Source organism: Hemicordylus capensis, chromosome 1 (genome assembly GCF_027244095.1).
Source record: "Hemicordylus capensis ecotype Gifberg chromosome 1, rHemCap1.1.pri, whole genome shotgun sequence".
NCBI lineage: Eukaryota > Metazoa > Chordata > Lepidosauria > Squamata > Cordylidae > Hemicordylus > Hemicordylus capensis.
In genome coordinates, this window is record NC_069657.1 from 219,568,976 (window position 1) to 219,586,868 (window position 17,893).

Below are 17,893 nucleotides of genomic sequence, written 5' to 3' on the forward strand. Positions count from 1 at the left end.
CCTTTGGGGACAGATAACCATCTTATTTATGTATTATTTTTTTCTATGTGGTTGGAGCAGTATATAAATAATCATAGTAATAGTAAGGGAGATCCCCCCATTTTGGGGGACTCTCCTGAGCTGGTAAGGTCTTCTCACTTAAGAACCTCCTCTAGTAGGATCAGCTCAAGTCAGACTTCAATATATTTGGGGATTTCCTCCAACCCCACCAGTACTGAAATCCTTGAACCCTGGGGCAGTTATGGGCAGCCAGGACTCACCACATCTGATGTAAGCTGGCTGGACTGCATATGCTGGCTCCTGGGAACTTTACAGCCCTCCTCCAGGACTGCCTTGAGCCCCCAACATCACCTGCTATGTATGCAACTACTTTCCCACCATCAAGGCAAGCAGGGTTCTTTTTCTTTGAGACCATAGCTGTATCTTAGGGTCCTGCCACTTCTTCAGTTGCAACTCAAGAGTCTGCTTGAGGTTCGCACAGCTCACAGCATGTGGCAGAGGCAGACTCATCCAGAAGAGAAGCCTCCCTCGCACTCTTATTGTACCAACAATCAAACCAGGTCTGGCAGGTTAAAAGCTAAAATCCCAGCTGGCTGATGCAGCTGTGTCCTTTTTCTCTCCTATAGACACAGGAACAGACAAGGCACCAAGGCTCTTGCTCTGGAGCTAGAAGGCAGTGGATATGCCCCTCCTGAATGGGTTACTTGAGCTGCTTTGCTATTGATCCTGTCTTAGGAGCAACCCAACCTATGGATACACTCCTCCACTGAGAAAGGCGGCCTATCTAGTGAGCTCTTTTTGCCCAGGAAAACATGAAGTACCGTATTTTACGGACTATAAGACGCTACAGACTATAAGACGCACCTTAATTTTAATCCAGTTTTTCAGAGTTTTAACATATTAAACTGTTAAAACATATAAGATGCTCCTGAATTTTGGCGGATATTTTTCGAGGAAAAAAGTGAGTCTTATAGTCCATAAAATACGGTATTTAATAGAATATGTGCCTTGCTCTTTGGTAGACTGAGGGCCTTTCCCCTGACAAAATACAAGGGGCAGACACTTTTAACATGATCTCTGGTGGCAAGAGGACTGTAGAGCTGGATAACTGACAGCAACTCTTCTACCAAGGGCAGCTTCAGCAGAGGCATACAGATTATTATTATTATTACTACTACTACTACATTTATATCCAAGGAGCCCAGAGCGGTGTACTACATACTTGAGTTTCTCCTCACAACAACCCTGTGAAGTAGGGTTAGGCTGAGAGAGAAGTGACCGGCCCAGAGTCACCTAGCTAGTATCAAGGCTGAATGGGGATTTGAACTCAGGTCTCCTCAGTCCTAGTCCAGCACTCTAACCACTACACCATGCTGGCTCATTATACAATGCCAGATGAACAGAGTAGTCAATGCCAAAGTGCACCTCCTACCACTTTTCCCTCACTAGATAAGAATGAAGCTACGTTATTAGATTTAGAGCGCTGAATTCAACCCAATACTGCTATGAATATATAAAACAGCCTCTATTTATTTATTTATTTGCATAGTCTTTATAATATACTGTATGTGTAAACAATTCACAGAAGGTGAGTGGGCATTGATTTCATGTATTAAAATACAAAATGAAAGCTTAGATTTCATCTCTGACTGTGAGTGGCGACAAATATACAGTGAACCTCAAGCCAGACTACAGCTGAATAGCTGACAGCATTTAGTGCCCAACCAATAGCTTCATGTTAAGCTAGCCTCCACTGTAAAGAAAGGAATACCTTTCTGCAACTCCACACAGGTTTGTGGAGGTATGACAGCAATACTAGATGAACCTTGTGCTAGTGTCCTAGCCTAGGCTACAGAAAAGCTGTAGAGATAGTAAAGTTACCAAGTATTGGTACGTCACTGTCAAATATTTTAATGCAAGAGCTAGGTCAATGGATTGAACAATACAAAACATTTACAGAGCTAATATACAAGAAGATTAAAAATCTTATTTGCTTTTTCCTGACTGACACAGTCTTTAATCATCTACAGATATGCAGTTATTTACATCTTCTCCTTTAATGAAGAAAAGAATGGATGTTCCAATGCTTCTACAAGAGTAATTCTTTTGGCAGGATCATACTCCAACATTCGTTGTATGAGATCAAATAGATCTTCGTGATCAAGATCATGGCACTGCATGAATTCCTACGGAAACAAGAAAATTAGCACCATGCAACTATGAACAAATTAAGAGTAGAATCAATCACTGCATGAGCATACAGGATCGTTTCGTACCTTCAGTGGCTTACAACGCCTTGAAACATATCTGCCAGCAGAACTTTGCTCATCCCAATCCAATCTGTCATGGTGGAAATACTTGCGCTTTCTGTTTGTGTAAAAATTAGATTTAATTACCCAACAAATCTTGTGCAACAAATTGTCTACATTTAGCAGTTCTGGTAATGCATTTGACATAGGACTACAATAATATTTAGGAAGAGCGCAACTACAAAAATCCTGACATTTTAAGATTGATGCTTTTTGGGTATCAAGACTAACCAACTAATTGAACCCTAAAGTAACATACTAACATACTAAGCATGCTATATTATATTAAAAGTAACAATATATCACTACATCAGTCAGTATCAAGCTTGTGCATAATATACCAGGTTTCATAAATGCCGGTGATTACAGAAAAGAATCACTTTTCCTTTCCTCCCCCACTCTATAATAATAGGTGCTTTCCCCTGCAAATTGGGCTTCTGCAAGAAATGCCAGCAACACTGCACTACTGCCTTCTGCATAAACCCAAGTAGAAGTATAAGAAACACAAAAACTAGGCAGTCAACTACTACAAGAGAACAAAAGCAATTTCAGAGCAGGATTTCCTACTGAACATGAGCAGAATCACATCCAGCATATTATCAAGGATAATGATGTCTAAAAAAAATTGCCCCGCCAGGCCTACATAGTGAAATATTTAAAAATTGCTTCTTCATGATCTATGTATTCTTACAGATGGGTTTGTGCCATCACAGGACCTAACATTCACAAATTTTCAGCACTTAGCTTCAAATTTTGGGAGGTAAAGCCCACCTCCAGAAACAAAAACTGCTTCTGAGTCTAAAGACATATTCACATTGACCGCAGCAATTACGCAGACAAAATATGGATATACTGTATTCACTTGAATAGAAGGCGACTCTAAATGTAAAGCAATGCCTTAAAAGAGGTTAAATACAGGTTATACCTGTATATACACTAAATAAGGTGGACTCTGAATCCTTATTTAACAGGCAAGAACTAGGAAAAAATCTCATCTTAATAGATGCCCCCTGTGAGAAATGGGCCTAGTATAAACATCACTGTACCTGGAAATGCAACTTGTTTCTACAATTGTTATTTTCACATTCAGAGGCAATTCACAACATACAACTTCCATGCAATTAGTAGATGTGTAGGCATTTACATCTTAAGTAGCACAGTGGGGAAATGCCTGACTCACAAGCAGAAGGTTGCCAGTTCAAATCCCCGCTGGTATGTTTCCCAGACTATGGGATACACCTATATTGGGCAGCAGCGATATAGAAAGGTGCTGAAAGGCATAATCTCATACTGCGCAGGAGATAGCAATGGTAAACCGCCTCCTGTATTCTACCAAAGAAAACCACAGGGCTCTGTGGGCGCCAGGAGTCGACACCGACTCGACAGCACACTTTACTTTTAGGCATTCTAAAGAAGTTACATGTGTGAACCCATATCCTGTATGCATCATTGCTGCCACTAGTATTCTAAGACCTTTAGTTCCATACAGTATTCCTAAAAAGCCAGAGGGAGTGGTTAACAGACTTGTTATTGTGATATCGAAGATAAACTGAAAGTCCATATAGGTATTAGTGGCACTGTGCTTGGGGGGGAGGCTCCTGAAAAGCTGAACTCAAACACAGAATTATGTTTACCTTGTTTTCTGGACCATGTGAATTGGTAGTGGCCCCAATATCTTCTCCATCATTGCCAGATGCTCTTTACTGTCATGTGTCTAAAACAAACAAACACCACAAATATTTACATACAGCTTGAAAAAGAATCAGGAAAAAGAAAACTAACTGAGGGTGATTCATACATTTGGAGCAAAGGGTTTATTTTTGCAGAACCCTCAAGTTGCTGCAACTTGAATGATACTAACCAAAGGCTATAAAACAGCACAATTTAGAAAACATGTGTTGCACTCAAGAGAGCGAAGGCTCTCAAACCAGAGATTCATAGAGCTAGGTGTACCACAAGGCTTATTACTCTTCCCTCTCGTAGCCTTAACATTCTCATGAAAGCCTGCTTTGCAAGAATTATGGATAATATCTTTATCAGGCATCATGTAGCACAATAATTCAGGTGCTTCTATAATGGCTTGATCCTGGGGGCCCTAAAGTCTCAAGGCACAGGTGGCAGCCAGTAATCTGAGTGACATTTTATGGTTAGTAGCTATCCAATCTGCAGTTGGCTTAGTCTGTTCTCCAATAATAAATATTTCTGATTCTATCTACCACAGAATATAGACATTTACACTTCCCTCTCATGAAGAGCACTGATTTGCCCAGTACTACTTCTGGAGGATGGGTGAACACTTGCATGACTAAGGGGCAGAACACTGGGGGAAAATTCCAACCAGCACCAGTCTTAAAAAACAAACATCTCTGCAGGCTATAAAGAAATCTTATTTGGGAATATTGTGAAGAAATCCCTTTTGGGAGTAGCGGAGGCAGGCAATATGAAAAATGAAAACATTGCAAGGAAGAGCTGCAAGGCATGGTTGACAAAATGAAGCAATATTAAATCAATATGTTTTTATGGTTATAATAGCTGATCAGTATGCTTTTACACTAAGAAGTATCTAAACATTACATTGTTTGCTTTAAATAACTCAAAACACATCTAGCAAACAATATGCAGCAGCATATACATCATATAAAAACCAATCTGTTTACTCAAGAAGGATGTCACCACTGTTTTTTATAGCCAATGGTCTTACATACCGGAAATACAGTGAATCCAAGGTAATATTCAATGAGAATGCAGCCAATACTCCATACATCACATGGCTGTGACCATCCCAAAGCTGTAGGGGCAAAACAGAACAAAAAACCCTTTTCAGATGTGGGTAAATTTCTGGTCTGCAGAATCTATATTTTTGTGCATGTGCACTTGAAATCCAAAGTCCACCAGCCAGAGCTATGTTGAAAATGATTTAAGGTTGTGAGAACTGTAGAGTGTGATAAAAAAATGGTAGCTCAGGGAGCATACAGTTATTAATTGCACACTATGAGCTACATATGTCCACCTAATGGCACAGTGGGGAAGTAACTTGTTTAGGGAGCAAAAGGTTGCTGGTTCGAATCCCCACTGGTATGTTTCCCTACGGGAGATTATTATTGCTAGCCGACCCACACAGAGCATCTGTGTACTCTTTGGGGCTGGCTGTTTTCCCCTCCCTCCAGCCCCCCTCCCCCTCCTGCCCTCCCCCCAAGTCTCTCTTGCCCTTTTGCCCTCCCCCACTCTCTCTTGCCCTTTTGCCCTCCCCCACTCTCTCTTGCCCTCCCCCTCCTCGCACTAAGTACTTTACCTCTGCTGCCACAGCCCAGGCCCTCTGTAGGGCAGTGGGCGGCCGAAAAGGGCCCCACCGCCGCCGTTCCGCCTCCCAGACAGCAAACAGGGAAGTCCCGCTGCCTGGTTCTCTCCCGCCCCGGCCTCCCACAGGCACCTTGTCTCAACGGGCGCCTCCATGGCCAGGCCCACCGCCTGGACTGGCCTCCGTGGGCGGGGCGGGCCGGGCCCACTGCTGCCTCGCCACGGTGGCCGGGCCGAGTGCCAGCTCCTTGGCTTGCTGCTTGCCTCTGCTTGTCTCCCAGTGCCAGTCCTGACCCTCACACAGAGCATCTGTGTGCTCTTTGGGGCCAGCCAACTCTCCCCCCCGCACCTGCCACAGTCTTCAGTGGGGCCGAGTGCCACCTCCGCGGCTGGGCCCACCGCAACCGCTACTGCGGCCTGGCCTGGCTCACCGCTGCCGTGGCCAGGCCCGCCGCCTTGCCTCCGCAGCCGCCTGGCCAATTCTCCTGGGTGCACCCCAACCAACCAGGCGCCTCCACAGCCCAGCCAATCAGCTGAGTGCCGGGACGCACATTCCAAGGCACACCCAGGAGAATTAATATAATAGATTTATTTATTCATTCAATTTCTATACCACCTTTCCAAAATGGCTCAGGGCGGGAGATGGCAATGGTAAGCCCCTCCTGTATTTTACCAAAGAAAACCGCAGGGCTCTGTGGTCACCAGGAGTCAACACCTACTCAACAGCATAACTTTAACTTTACTTTATCAGCTACATGCCAAAATAGCCTGCTTATACAAATCTACATCCAAATTCTTAGAAAAATTGAACAATTATGAGTCAGAAACTCCTCCTGATCTATCATAAATCTAGTAATTTACCAGCATATTACAATCCACCCTCTTGTCCACCACTAGCTTATTTAGTTTAAAAATAGTTTACAATATACAATATGAAATATACAAAAGCAATTTGAATTTCTTTATGAATTCTTCAAGTACACTCACAAGTTTCTGACAAATGAAAATCTAGTCATAAAACAGATTGCCAAGACCTGTTTTGGCATCAAGAATTCTCATTCAAAATCAGAATGAATCTATTACAGTATGCACATTAGTAAACTTGTTCTACACTTACTTAGAACAACTAAATTGGAATCAGAACCAATATTTAGTCTGAAAGCTTGCCATGGGTAAACAGAAAATGACCAACATACTGACTAAAGTTACTCAATATTAAGTCCCATTGAAATAGGACATGTTCCTCATGATGAATGTGTCCTATTAATTTCAATGTGATTCCCCGAGTTACTCAACAGACGTCAGCCAGTATTTTTACCAGCTCTAGGAGTCAATCCTAAGCTAGAAGCACGTTCTTAAAAAAATAAAATAAAATAAAATAAAAGAATACTTCAAGCATTGTAACTTTCTGGATTCAAGTGAAATCTTTTCAACTCACCCAAAATAACTTCAGGAGCTCTGTAATGCCTTGTAGACACAAGAGTACTATGATGTTCATAATCGTATGTTGCGCTTCCAAAATCTACAACTTTGATATCTGGACTTTTTAGTGTTCGTTCATCACGTTTCTGAAATATACCATAAACAGCTAAATATTCCAGCAAAAACAATAAATGGTGTAAGTAACTTAGCACAAGATATTAGATTTACCAGTTTGGGGTTATACTGTTCTGTGTAGTCTGACTTCACAAATAATATGTTTTCAGGCTTCAGATCGGTATGAGTCAGTTTGTTTGAATGCAGAACTGCAACAAGAGGTCAGTAAATAATTTTAGTTAATTATCAGATATAACACTGACCTACATGTTTGAAGCTGCCATTTAGGGCAGCTTTTAGTGTACTGTGTTATAATTCTCTTTTCTTTAACCATTAACTGCTTCGAAAGAGGCAGCACAGAAACTGAAATAAACAGATTGTATGTCATATACTTACAGTTTACAGATCTGCAAATCTGGTATGCCATTCTTCTAATGTGGTCAAGACTGAATGGCAGAAAACTATTCTCTTTAATGAAGTCGTATGTACTAAGTCCCAGAAGTTCAAACACAATGCAAATATGGCCATGATGTTCAAACCATTCCAACATTTGGACGCAGCGACTGAAAGTACAATAATAATGCCATTCAAAAGATTTTTCAATTAAATGAGGAACTTAAATACCTTAATTCAAAATACAAGATTAGAGTTAGGATCAGCAGCCAAAAAGTGTTATTTAATACACTATAAAAGGCCCACACTTAGTTACTTTTTCTAGACAGGGAATCTTTAAAAAGAGAGTAAATGTTTAAAAACTTCCATTACTGTATACTTACAATATGTTGTTAGGATCCGATGCATTTAAGTGCTCCAACACTTGTATTTCAGAACGAGCTGCTTCTGTGTATCTATCAACATTTTTAACTATTTTTACTGCTACACGTCTATCTCCCCTAAAAAAAAAGGGGGGGGGAGAAAGAGCTTTGAAGAATCACTGGGGTACTTCAGGATGTCACTATCAGAACAAGGTAAGATTCTACAATGCAGTTTCCTCACAGATAACAAGGTATTCCTTTTAAATTTAAATACTAATGGGGGGGCTCTCTCTCTGACTTTTTTTAAAAAAATGATTCTGGTGTATTATTGTAAAGAAAATTAATGTTCACCACGAATACACATTGGAAAACACAAGTAATAAGCAAAATAGGACAAGATCCCTTTCCTGGAGAGCTTACAATCTAAATTTCAACAATCAGGAAGATAGCAAAAGGCGAAAAATGAGAATGAATATATACAAGTGCAGTTAAGTGTATACAGGTATTGGTTTCAGTTGGGGATGGAGACAGATGGGTTAAATAATCGGCTTCATGGAAAAAAGTAGGTTTTCAGGAAGGTTTTGAAGAGAAAGATGTGGCATCTTATAGATGTTCCAAGTTCTCATTGTAAGGGGTGGCAACACAAAAATATGAGACCATACACAATCCAAGATCTGCAGTTCACTACAAGCACTTCTAGGGGGGGAAAATGCAACTTACGCTTTATGATCAATGCACTCCACCACTTTTCCAAAAGCACCTTCACCCAAAGTAGTGACAATTTCATCTAAAAACAGGGGGGGAAATCAGTTATGCAAACAGTGACATGTTTTCATTATTCAATACACCATGCTATGTTCTAGGCTGTGCCGCTATGTAAAAAGTGTAACTAGCCATCTTTAAAATATTTAATTGGACAACTCTTCAAGACAGTTATGGCTATCTCATTCTAGATTAGCTTTGTTTACTATGTAGAAAGTTCTGATTAAAATTTAACTTCAATGCAAAAATAATTCCCACCCCCAGAGAAAAACAAAAAGCACAGAACAAAACAAAACAAAAACCAAAAGAAAAGGATTTCCAAAGACTCCTGACTTCTTATCTAAAAGAAATTATTCTATCTGAAAAGTGAATAAGTTTTGAAAAATATTCTATACATCTTGCACTTAGTACGTCTCCACTCTGACAGATCAGGTGACCCTCCTCATCATCCTCTACACTCCTCGATCTTTTCCTTCGGTGATTCCTCTGGTAACGGCAAGTGCGCGGCACCAAGATCATCCAGCCAATCAATATACCCGAGTGAATTCAGGGTAGAATACGAAATTCATTCAGCAGGGAGATATTCAGGTATTCAGATACGCGCCAGGCCACAAACGGTTGGCAGGAACAATTTCAAATTCCCCAGAATTTCACAGGGCACATAGTTTAGGTTTCAGGAAAAAAACATGGCAAGGAACAGATTTTCAGATAAGGTACTTCAAGTGGCAAGGCAACATCACAATATAAATGCTTTTTTAAAAATATGGTTTACTAGAAGAGTTATATATTTTTAAATGTGCACACAGAATCTCTACTCTAATGCTTTTACATAACAACCGTTAGAATTTACCAACCTATAAATTCTACTGACAGACAAGGAATCTAAAACAATGCTATATCGTAAAATATGTCTAATTCAAGGCTCTGTGTATAAGAATTAACAAAATCCAGCTGTACACAGCCACCACTTCAGTTGAAGAGATCTGTGCATTACATATATCCACCCCCATCCAGTAACACAGCACTCACTGCTATGCTTGTGGACACTCTTCCACCACTCAACAGATTATCAGCACCATCAGCTCTGACAGCAGTGATCACCCATTAGACGGCAAGGAGTGGGGGAAGAGAAATGTGTGGACCAAGTCCAACAACAGCTTCCTATTCCTGCCACAAACATGCTCCAATAGCAATGAACATGCAAATCCCATCCCTGAATAAGCCATCTGCTAGCCTGATAGAGCAGATCTGTGCACAGAAACAAGTTCCCATGCATAATGACCCTTGCTGGATTGGGTGACTATGTTGGCTTACTGTTCTGCAAAGGTTTATCAGAGAGTACACCCACCTAGTAAACAATGTATAGCTAATACTTAAAACATGCACCACTATTTGTTTACAAGACATTTATTCCACTTAATCTTCATACAATGAGATCTCTATTGTATTGCTCAGGAAAGCAATACAAGACACTCACAATTTAATTTATAGCTATTGCTCCTATGGAATTTGTTTATTAGGAAACACACTTCACGTTGCATCTTAACCACACTTCTAGCAGTTGCTTAATTCAGGAATGTAAGAAGATCAGTGGAAGACTGTCTAATAAACAAGTCATACTAATTATGCTTAAAAAAAAATCTAAATGCTATGCAACCTTCCCATTTCAGGGACACAAGACCTAACAGAAAGATTCATATTACTACTGGCTAAAATACATCTCCAACTTCCTTCTTGTGTGTTGTTGTTAATGTGAATATTTAGAATAGTATTCAGAGTGTCCTAAATTATTCATACCGTGTGTGAATGATGATGTGATTTATGATGAGTCTTGTGCTTCCTTTTGTAGCTGCTTCTGCCACTATGACCAGATGACTTGCTACTGTGGTTGTGATAACCATTTTCAGGGTCTCTGCAATGGTGTCGGGTGTCAGAAAGTTGACTATAGTTGTTTCTGTATTCTTCAACATAGCACCGTTCATGAGGATCTTTTTCATGGAAGGAACAGGCATCTGAATAAAGGCTGGGGGTGGGGGGTGGGTGGGGGAGGAACACACACAATTGATTCTAAATATAGCCTACTAGTAAATCTTCTCTATGTAAGTTATATTTGATTCTAATTCAAAACAAAGGAACAGAGACCCAAGATTAAGAGCAAGACATTTTTAATCAAGTTAAAGACTTAAGAGACAGACTTTCCATTGCTGTGGAGGAAAGTAACTTACCTGTCATACTCTTCAGTGTGATTATGTTTACAGCGCTTGCTCTCATGGGCACTGCTGTGGGATTGTCGCCTTCTCTTCTGGTGGCTGCTGCCTGCTTTGTGATCCAAACCTTGTTTTTCATCCCAGTCAGGATAGTTAGTTCGTTTGGAATACCGCATCTATTTTAAAAAGAAATCTCCTTTACATGGCTATGTAACTCATGAAAATTAACACAAAAAAGTCAACAGAAACGATTACAGTACAGAGCAATGTGCTATATGAAGATACAGTTTTAGAGAAATTTCTAGCAAGTTTGTATTTACATTATCAAGGCAGGGGGATCTGCTACTAAAGCAGCCTTGTAATTAAGCCCTCAAAACGTACCTGCCCATAACATTCTTGTACATACCTGCTTGGGGGCATTGGAGGGAGCAGATTATTTTTTAAACGTGCCTCTGCAAACAGTGCCACCTTAAGTGGCGCAGCAGGGAAATGCTTGACTAACAAGCAGAAGGTTGCCGGTTCAAATCCCCGCTGGTATGTTTCCCAGACTAACACCTATATGGGGCAGCAGCGATATAGGAAGATGATGAAAGGCATCAACTCATACTGCGAGGAAGGAGGCAATGGTAAACCCCTCCAGTGTTCCACACATTTTTTGATGTCCGCTCAGTTAATTTTAGATCCTGCTCAGGTTGAATTGAGAAGGCCCCACCCTGAATGCATGTGTGCACACACTGCCTTGATACTGCCATCCAGAACAAATCTAATTCCACACAGATGGAAAAAAGAGAGAGAACACTGAACCCCTACTAAAGAAAACCACAGGGCTCTATGGGCACCAGGAGTTGAAATCAACTCGATGGCACACTTTAGCTTTACCTGCAAACAGCAGTGATTATAACATTCCCAGTGGCTGGATAGCACCATTAACCAATTTCACCCTTTAGAATGTACCAGGAAATGATTCTACAACATGTCGTAGGGCAAGGGCACACAATTTAAATGGCCTGGTGGAACAGGGCCACCCATGACTTGATGTGCAGGAGCCAAGGTCAATGCTCAGTGCATAAATTTACATTAAAATTATTTAAATGATTAAGGAAGGTGAATATTAGTTACTTGTGGATTTGCATCAAGGGACCCACAATTTTAACCATGAATACTGGTCAGAAAATATACTCTTGTCAGTCAGTGGGGCACTTAAATGCATGCCAGGCCCAATCTGGTGTCAGGGGGTAAAGGCCAAGGGAAATAAGGGAGGGTGTCAATGGGCTCCTGCTCAGAGGTAGGGAGCATCTGGCTTCAAGTAGCCAATTGCACTGGGCCACAGCTGTATGTCAGTAGACAGGTCAAAATCTCTTCATGGTTCCTGCTGTTGCTACAGGATATTCCTACCTGAGGGCCAGCCAAAAATAAATAAATAAATAAATAAATAAATAAATCTATCTATCTATCTATCTATCTATCTATCTCCACAGTCCAAATCCAGCCCTGGGCCTTATGTCGTGCAGGCCTGTCATAGGATTATTTCCTCCTAAACTCTTAGAGAGGAAAAGTTTACAACTGGCACCTGCAGGCCACTGGGGAAGTGATCAGCATTTCAAGCACTGCTAAAGGCACCACTACCCATAGAAGTGCACTGGCGGGTGGGGAGGGTTTAAAAATAAATAAGTCTCACTAACTAGAGATGTGGGTTTTCCAGAAAAGTTTGAACTGGAAAAATTTATCATGTACGTTTTCAAACTATTTGCATAAAACTTGCATTAATATTTTTCTCAAAAATGTTTGCTATACACATTTTCCTGATCCTCTAAATAGATTGTGATCTGATATGACATGTTATTTGACAGTTGTAAGAACTACTCCACCATATTAATTTTCCACACGATCTCAAAGGTTTTTCAAGTGGTTGAACTGAAATGGGGGGGGGGGGCGGTCAATAAAGACACTCCATGTGTTTTAACTGTTATACTGAAACATTCAAAGCTTTATGTGGAAAGGTCTTTTACTGCAATATTAAATAAAATGTATGTACCCTCACACACACTTCCTAGATATAATCACCTTAAAAACATTAAAACTTTCAAATTGCTGGACCTTCCTAATATCGCATTGGCAGTCATTGTTATCAATAGGTTTTATGACACAATTAAGAACATTTTGCACATGTGCAGCACTGCGAGTTCCAGACTACTGCTGCACTGTCACTCCAGCTGGGGAAAGGGGAATTTCCCCTTCCCACTGAAGCCCACTCTGCATTACCAATGTATGTCCCTGAGCATCATACAACCCTCAGGAGCCTCTTTTGATGACACACAGTGGACTTCAGAGGTAAGGGGAAATGAACTAAAATCACCCCTTTCCCTGCTCCAACAACCACACAGCATTAGTCCGGAACTTTTACTGTCGCACATTTTTTATTAATTGTTTTATTGTTTGATTTCTATACAGCTTTTCATTAAAAAATGCCCAAATGGATTGTGCAATACTATCAGCCAATGAAATTTTAGCAGTAAAAAGTTTCCAGGAAGTTTTCCACCCGTTCTGCCACTAATGCCAGCGTTGTGTATCAATCAATTTATTACAACCATAGGCCATACAGAGAACATAAAAAGATAAAAACAGGATTAAAAACACAATATGCAAACAATAATATAATACATAATAAGGACCGGGGAGACCCGAGTTCAAATCCCCATTCAGCCATGATACTTGCTGAGAAAATTAAGTATGTAGTACACCGCTTTGGGCTCCTTGGAGGAAGAGTGGGATATAAATGTAATAATAATAATGATGATGCCAGTCACCCTGACAGAAATTGAAGGTTATGACTGGCAAGCAGTAATAACAGTTGTGAACCCTCGGCTTTGGAACGCCCTCCCTGAAGAGCTTCGCCATGCTCCCTCCCTCAGTGTTTTTAAAAAACATCTTAAAACACACCTTTTTAAGGAGGCTTTTTAATGTTCCATTTTTGTGTGTGTTATATCTGGTAGGTTCTTTAGCTTTTTATAATTTTCAGTTTTAGCTTTCAAAATAACCTTTAATTTGATTGAACCTAATAATGATTGCGGTTTTTAATCTGACAACCTTTTTGTTTAATTTAGTTAATTTTATTACTTTTATTGTATCTTGTGTCTATCTTATTGTTGTGAGCCGCCCCGAGCAGTAGTGCAGTGGAGGGGCAAGATATGAATATTTTAAATAAATAAATTATAATAAATAAGAAGAGTGCTTAAAAGACACAACAATATTGGGGCAAAGATGTCAGACCCCACCAACAGTTTTCTTCTGCCTGGGCCCTCTGACAGCTGACAACATTTTCAAGAGGGGGTGGGGGAGACATATCTGAAGTAGTGACTTAATGAAACATACAGTTAGTTCAGGAATAGAATTCCCAGCACATCAGTCTCCCATTCAATCCTGCATTATGCAATCCAATGCAGAAAACAAAAAGAACCATGAACACCAATACTCTTGTTCCTATTCCACAAATACTATCCAAATTCCTATATAGGAGGAATTAATATATGAATGTGTGTATCAACACATTAAAACAGAAGGATTGGCCTGAGTGACAGCTTGCAATTCAACCATGCAATTGCCAGATTGTGCATATTTGTTATTGATCCTTCCCTTCTCCCATCAAGGAACAAAGGATTGTGAATGCATGCTATAGTAGAAGTGTTTCATAAAGTAAAGTGTGCTGTCAGTTGACTCCTAGCACCCACAGAGAACTGTGGTTTTCTTTGGAGGGGTTTACCATTGCCTCCTCCCGGGGGCGTAACTACTATTAGGCAAGGGGAGGCGGCTGCCTGGGGGCCCCCACACCTCGAGGGGCCCCCCAAAGGCAATTCACACGAGGCAAGTCACATGACTATATATTGTGAAGTGTGTGTGTATCAGCGAGGGGCCCATTTTAAAATTTTGTCTCTGGGCCCACTCCAGCCTTATTACACCCCTGCCTCCTCCAGCGCAGTATGAGATGATCCCTTTCATCATCTTCCTATATCCCTGCTGCCCGATATAGGTGTTTCCCATGGTCTAGGAAACATACCAGAGGGAACTCAAACCGGCAACCTTCTGCTTGTTAGTCAAGCATTTCCCCACTGCGCCACTTATCAGATGTCAGTAAAAAAAAAATTCTATTATTGCAGTTCCCCCTCACTCCGCCCAACACGAAATAGGAAAACCAAACACACAGGGGCGCAGGTCACCCAACCAATGACTTCCAACACTTCCTGGAACACCAAAGAGGCTATGCGCACTTAGCCTCTGATTGTACTGGTAAACATCACCAGAAACCAATGGCCCAACTCCGCGTTTACTTAATGGAGAAGGTTCATATTTCTCCATGCCAGTTGTGTTACTCAGACCCTTTATGATTCATTAGCTCAACGCATCAGCCGCATCATTTCCCCCGGCCCGCATTTCTGCCCTCTTCTCTCTCTTGCGCTCCCATCTTTTCTACATTCACTCTAACCTTCGTTTCCACATGGGACGCAACGGGGCTCCTTTTTCTCTTGCTTCCTCTCGGTCTGCGGCTGCTGCTGCGCCCCATTTACTACCCCCCGCCCCGCCCCCCCGTTCCATTCTGGGGCACCTGTTGCTCGAGGAGGATGGCACGTGCAGCCGTGGCTCTTCCCCCCCCCCCCGCTACTCTCGCCAGTCAGGAACTAGAATGCCAGGCAGGCCTCAATAAAAGAGGCTGATGGCCACCAGGGTGGCCAAGAAACCCGAACCGTAACTTGAGACACAAAACTCGGGCCCGACAGGAACAAACAGAGACAACCCGCCTGGGGTGGGGGCGGCGAGAAAACCCTGGCCGAGCCCAACGGGGCAGCGCCGTCCTCCAGGGCCGGCCCAGCGCAGGCGGGAAGCGGGGCCATTTTCTCGTCTCTTGGAAGAAGCAGCAGGAGACGGGAGAAAATGGCGGAGAGAGAAGGCAGCGCCCAGTCCCTCATCCTCCATGTCCCCGTCCCCGCTGTTTCCCCGGGAGAAGCCAGCGACTGCGCCCCGCGTCGAAGGCCAACCCGGGAGGCCCCTGCCCCCTCCCCCCGCCAACCACGCACCCACCCTCGGGGAGTGAGCCGATTCGGCTCTGGGGGATTCACGCTCCTGCCAGCAGCTGTCCGTGTGCCGACAAGGCGGTAACCCCAATTCCTGCCCTAGAGACTACTTACTGCTCCTTTCGAAGTCGCCACCCCTTCACAACTAAGGTCGGGGTCTTTCTCTTTCTCCGCTACCTGACCTCTTTCGGCCAACCGCCGCCAGGAAATATTCCTCGCGACAAAATGGCGCCGGATAAGAACCTTCTGGAAAGGAAAGGTTGTCACACAAAGGGGCGCATGCGTAACAGTAGCCCTGCCCGCGGGAGGGGCGTTCTCTTGGGCATAGACTAGACCTAGAATCAGCGCATATTTAGCTGCCGGGCTCTCATAACTCGGATAATGTAGTGCTGCTCAGCAGAATATATTTCACATGACGTAACATCTAAGCAAGATCATGAAAATATGCTGTTACCTTGCAGGGTTTTTGTTTTGTTTTTTAGAAGAACAAAGAAGAAACGCCGCTACTCATAGCATAGTTACCAGCCGCGAAGGAGGAAAAATCCCCTTTCAAATAACCAGAAAGTATTGCTACTAGATATTGATCGAGGGCAACCACTCTAGAATTTCTCTAAGTCTATGGTTCTTGCTCAAGAGAGGGAGAGAAAGCTGCGCCCACTTGCTAAAAAAACCAAAAAGCGACTGTAAAGGGCTGGTGCTGTTTACGTAAGTGCTGCTGCAGTCTCCATTGTGTTCGTCGTGCCCATTGCTCACAGCCATTATGCTCAAACAAGTATGGAATTTGTAACAGGTGTCTCCAGCTACAACCCGTCTACCCCGGTGTGTTAAAAAAGCAGCAGCACAATAACATGATCAGTGTGTTTTGCAATAAATTGGTTTAAACTTTACAGTTGACCTCCTTCCCTGAATAATCCTGCGAGTTTTGTGAGGGTGCCGAGTCTCCTCCTTGGATTATGGGCCATCCCTAGAACGCCAGTTCACAGACTTCCTTACCAAGGATGGCACGACAAACCTTTGGCTTAAGTGTATAGTGTGGACACTTACTTCGTGTTGAACACAAGTGCAGCAAGGGTCCAATGCTTCTACTTACTCATCACCCTGAGAATCAGTGGCATAAGCACAAAACATTTGCAGCAGATACAGAGTACATTGACCAGGAGGGGCAAATATTGTAGAAATGAGAAGTGCCTACGCATATTGTTTTCCTCAAAATAAGTTCAATCGTGTTCCATGCAGCTGACTTCCAGGTATGTGTGCACAGACTGCAGTTTTGTGTACATACTCTTGAGAGCAAACTGCCCTGAACATAGTGAAACTTACTTCCAAGACAACATGTGTAGTGTTGGGATGCAAAAATTTCTGAGCTATTAAACTATGGAGCTGAATTCTATGCATACATGCTTGAAAGAAAGCCCTGTTGAACACATAGAGACCTACCACCAAGTATATACACATAGGATTGCATTGTAAGCAGGAAAGTGTAATCCCCAATTATAAAGTTAAAGCCTTACCATGAACTGCCCATCAGGTCTCCCAAGCATTTATTGTACCTTTGGCCCTGTCCTGGTGGACAATATCCAACCTTTTAAATTAATACAAATCCTACCATATTGCTGAAGGGTGCAGGAACTAGGAGTTGCTTTGCAAGAACAAGGCCAGAATTCTATTAGAGATGTGCACGGAACTGGTGGTTCGAAGGGGGGGGGCATACATTTAAGGACGGGGGAGGGTGTCCTTACCCCTCCCGCTGCATGTCTGCTGCCGATGCTCCATTTTAAAAGTCTCCGTCAGGGTGGCAGCGTACCTCCCTGCCGTCCTGGTGTCGTTGGCGGCCAGAAGTAAAAGGAAGCACCTGGCATGTGTGCACAATATGCATGCGCTCTGGGTAATTCTTTTTACTTCCGGCTGAGGAGGATGCTGGGGCAGCAGGGAGGTATGCTGCCACCCTGATGGAGACTTTT

General features: G+C 42.3%; 1 protein-coding gene across 1 annotated transcript; it reads right to left on the reverse strand.

The window, feature by feature from the left end:
* Positions 1-1,895: 1,895 nt before the first annotated feature.
* Positions 1,896-16,205, reverse strand: CLK1 (CDC like kinase 1). Its single transcript, XM_053279261.1, has 13 exons — positions 16,047-16,205; positions 10,885-11,042; positions 10,457-10,682; positions 9,055-9,145; positions 8,618-8,684; positions 7,919-8,035; positions 7,539-7,705; positions 7,257-7,351; positions 7,045-7,174; positions 5,015-5,097; positions 3,944-4,023; positions 2,277-2,367; positions 1,896-2,186 (listed from the first exon to the last, which is right to left on the reverse strand). The coding sequence occupies exons 2-13, from the start codon at positions 11,040-11,042 to the stop codon at positions 2,043-2,045; spliced, it is 1,449 nt and encodes a 482-aa protein (XP_053135236.1). The 5' UTR covers positions 16,047-16,205; the 3' UTR covers positions 1,896-2,042.
* Between the last annotated feature and the right edge of the window lie 1,688 nt (positions 16,206-17,893).

Excerpts from the sequence above, each read along its gene's own strand:
- CLK1 (XM_053279261.1), bottom strand. The coding sequence starts at position 11,042 with ATGCGGTATTCCAAACGAACTAACTATCCTGACTGGGATGAAAAACAA. Across the intron at positions 7,175-7,256 it reads AACAGTATAACCCCAAACTG|AAACGTGATGAACGAACACT; the intron begins GTAAATCTAATA and ends GGTATATTTCAG. Across the intron at positions 5,098-7,044 it reads AGCTCCTGAAGTTATTTTGG|CTTTGGGATGGTCACAGCCA; the intron begins GTGAGTTGAAAA and ends TTGCCCCTACAG.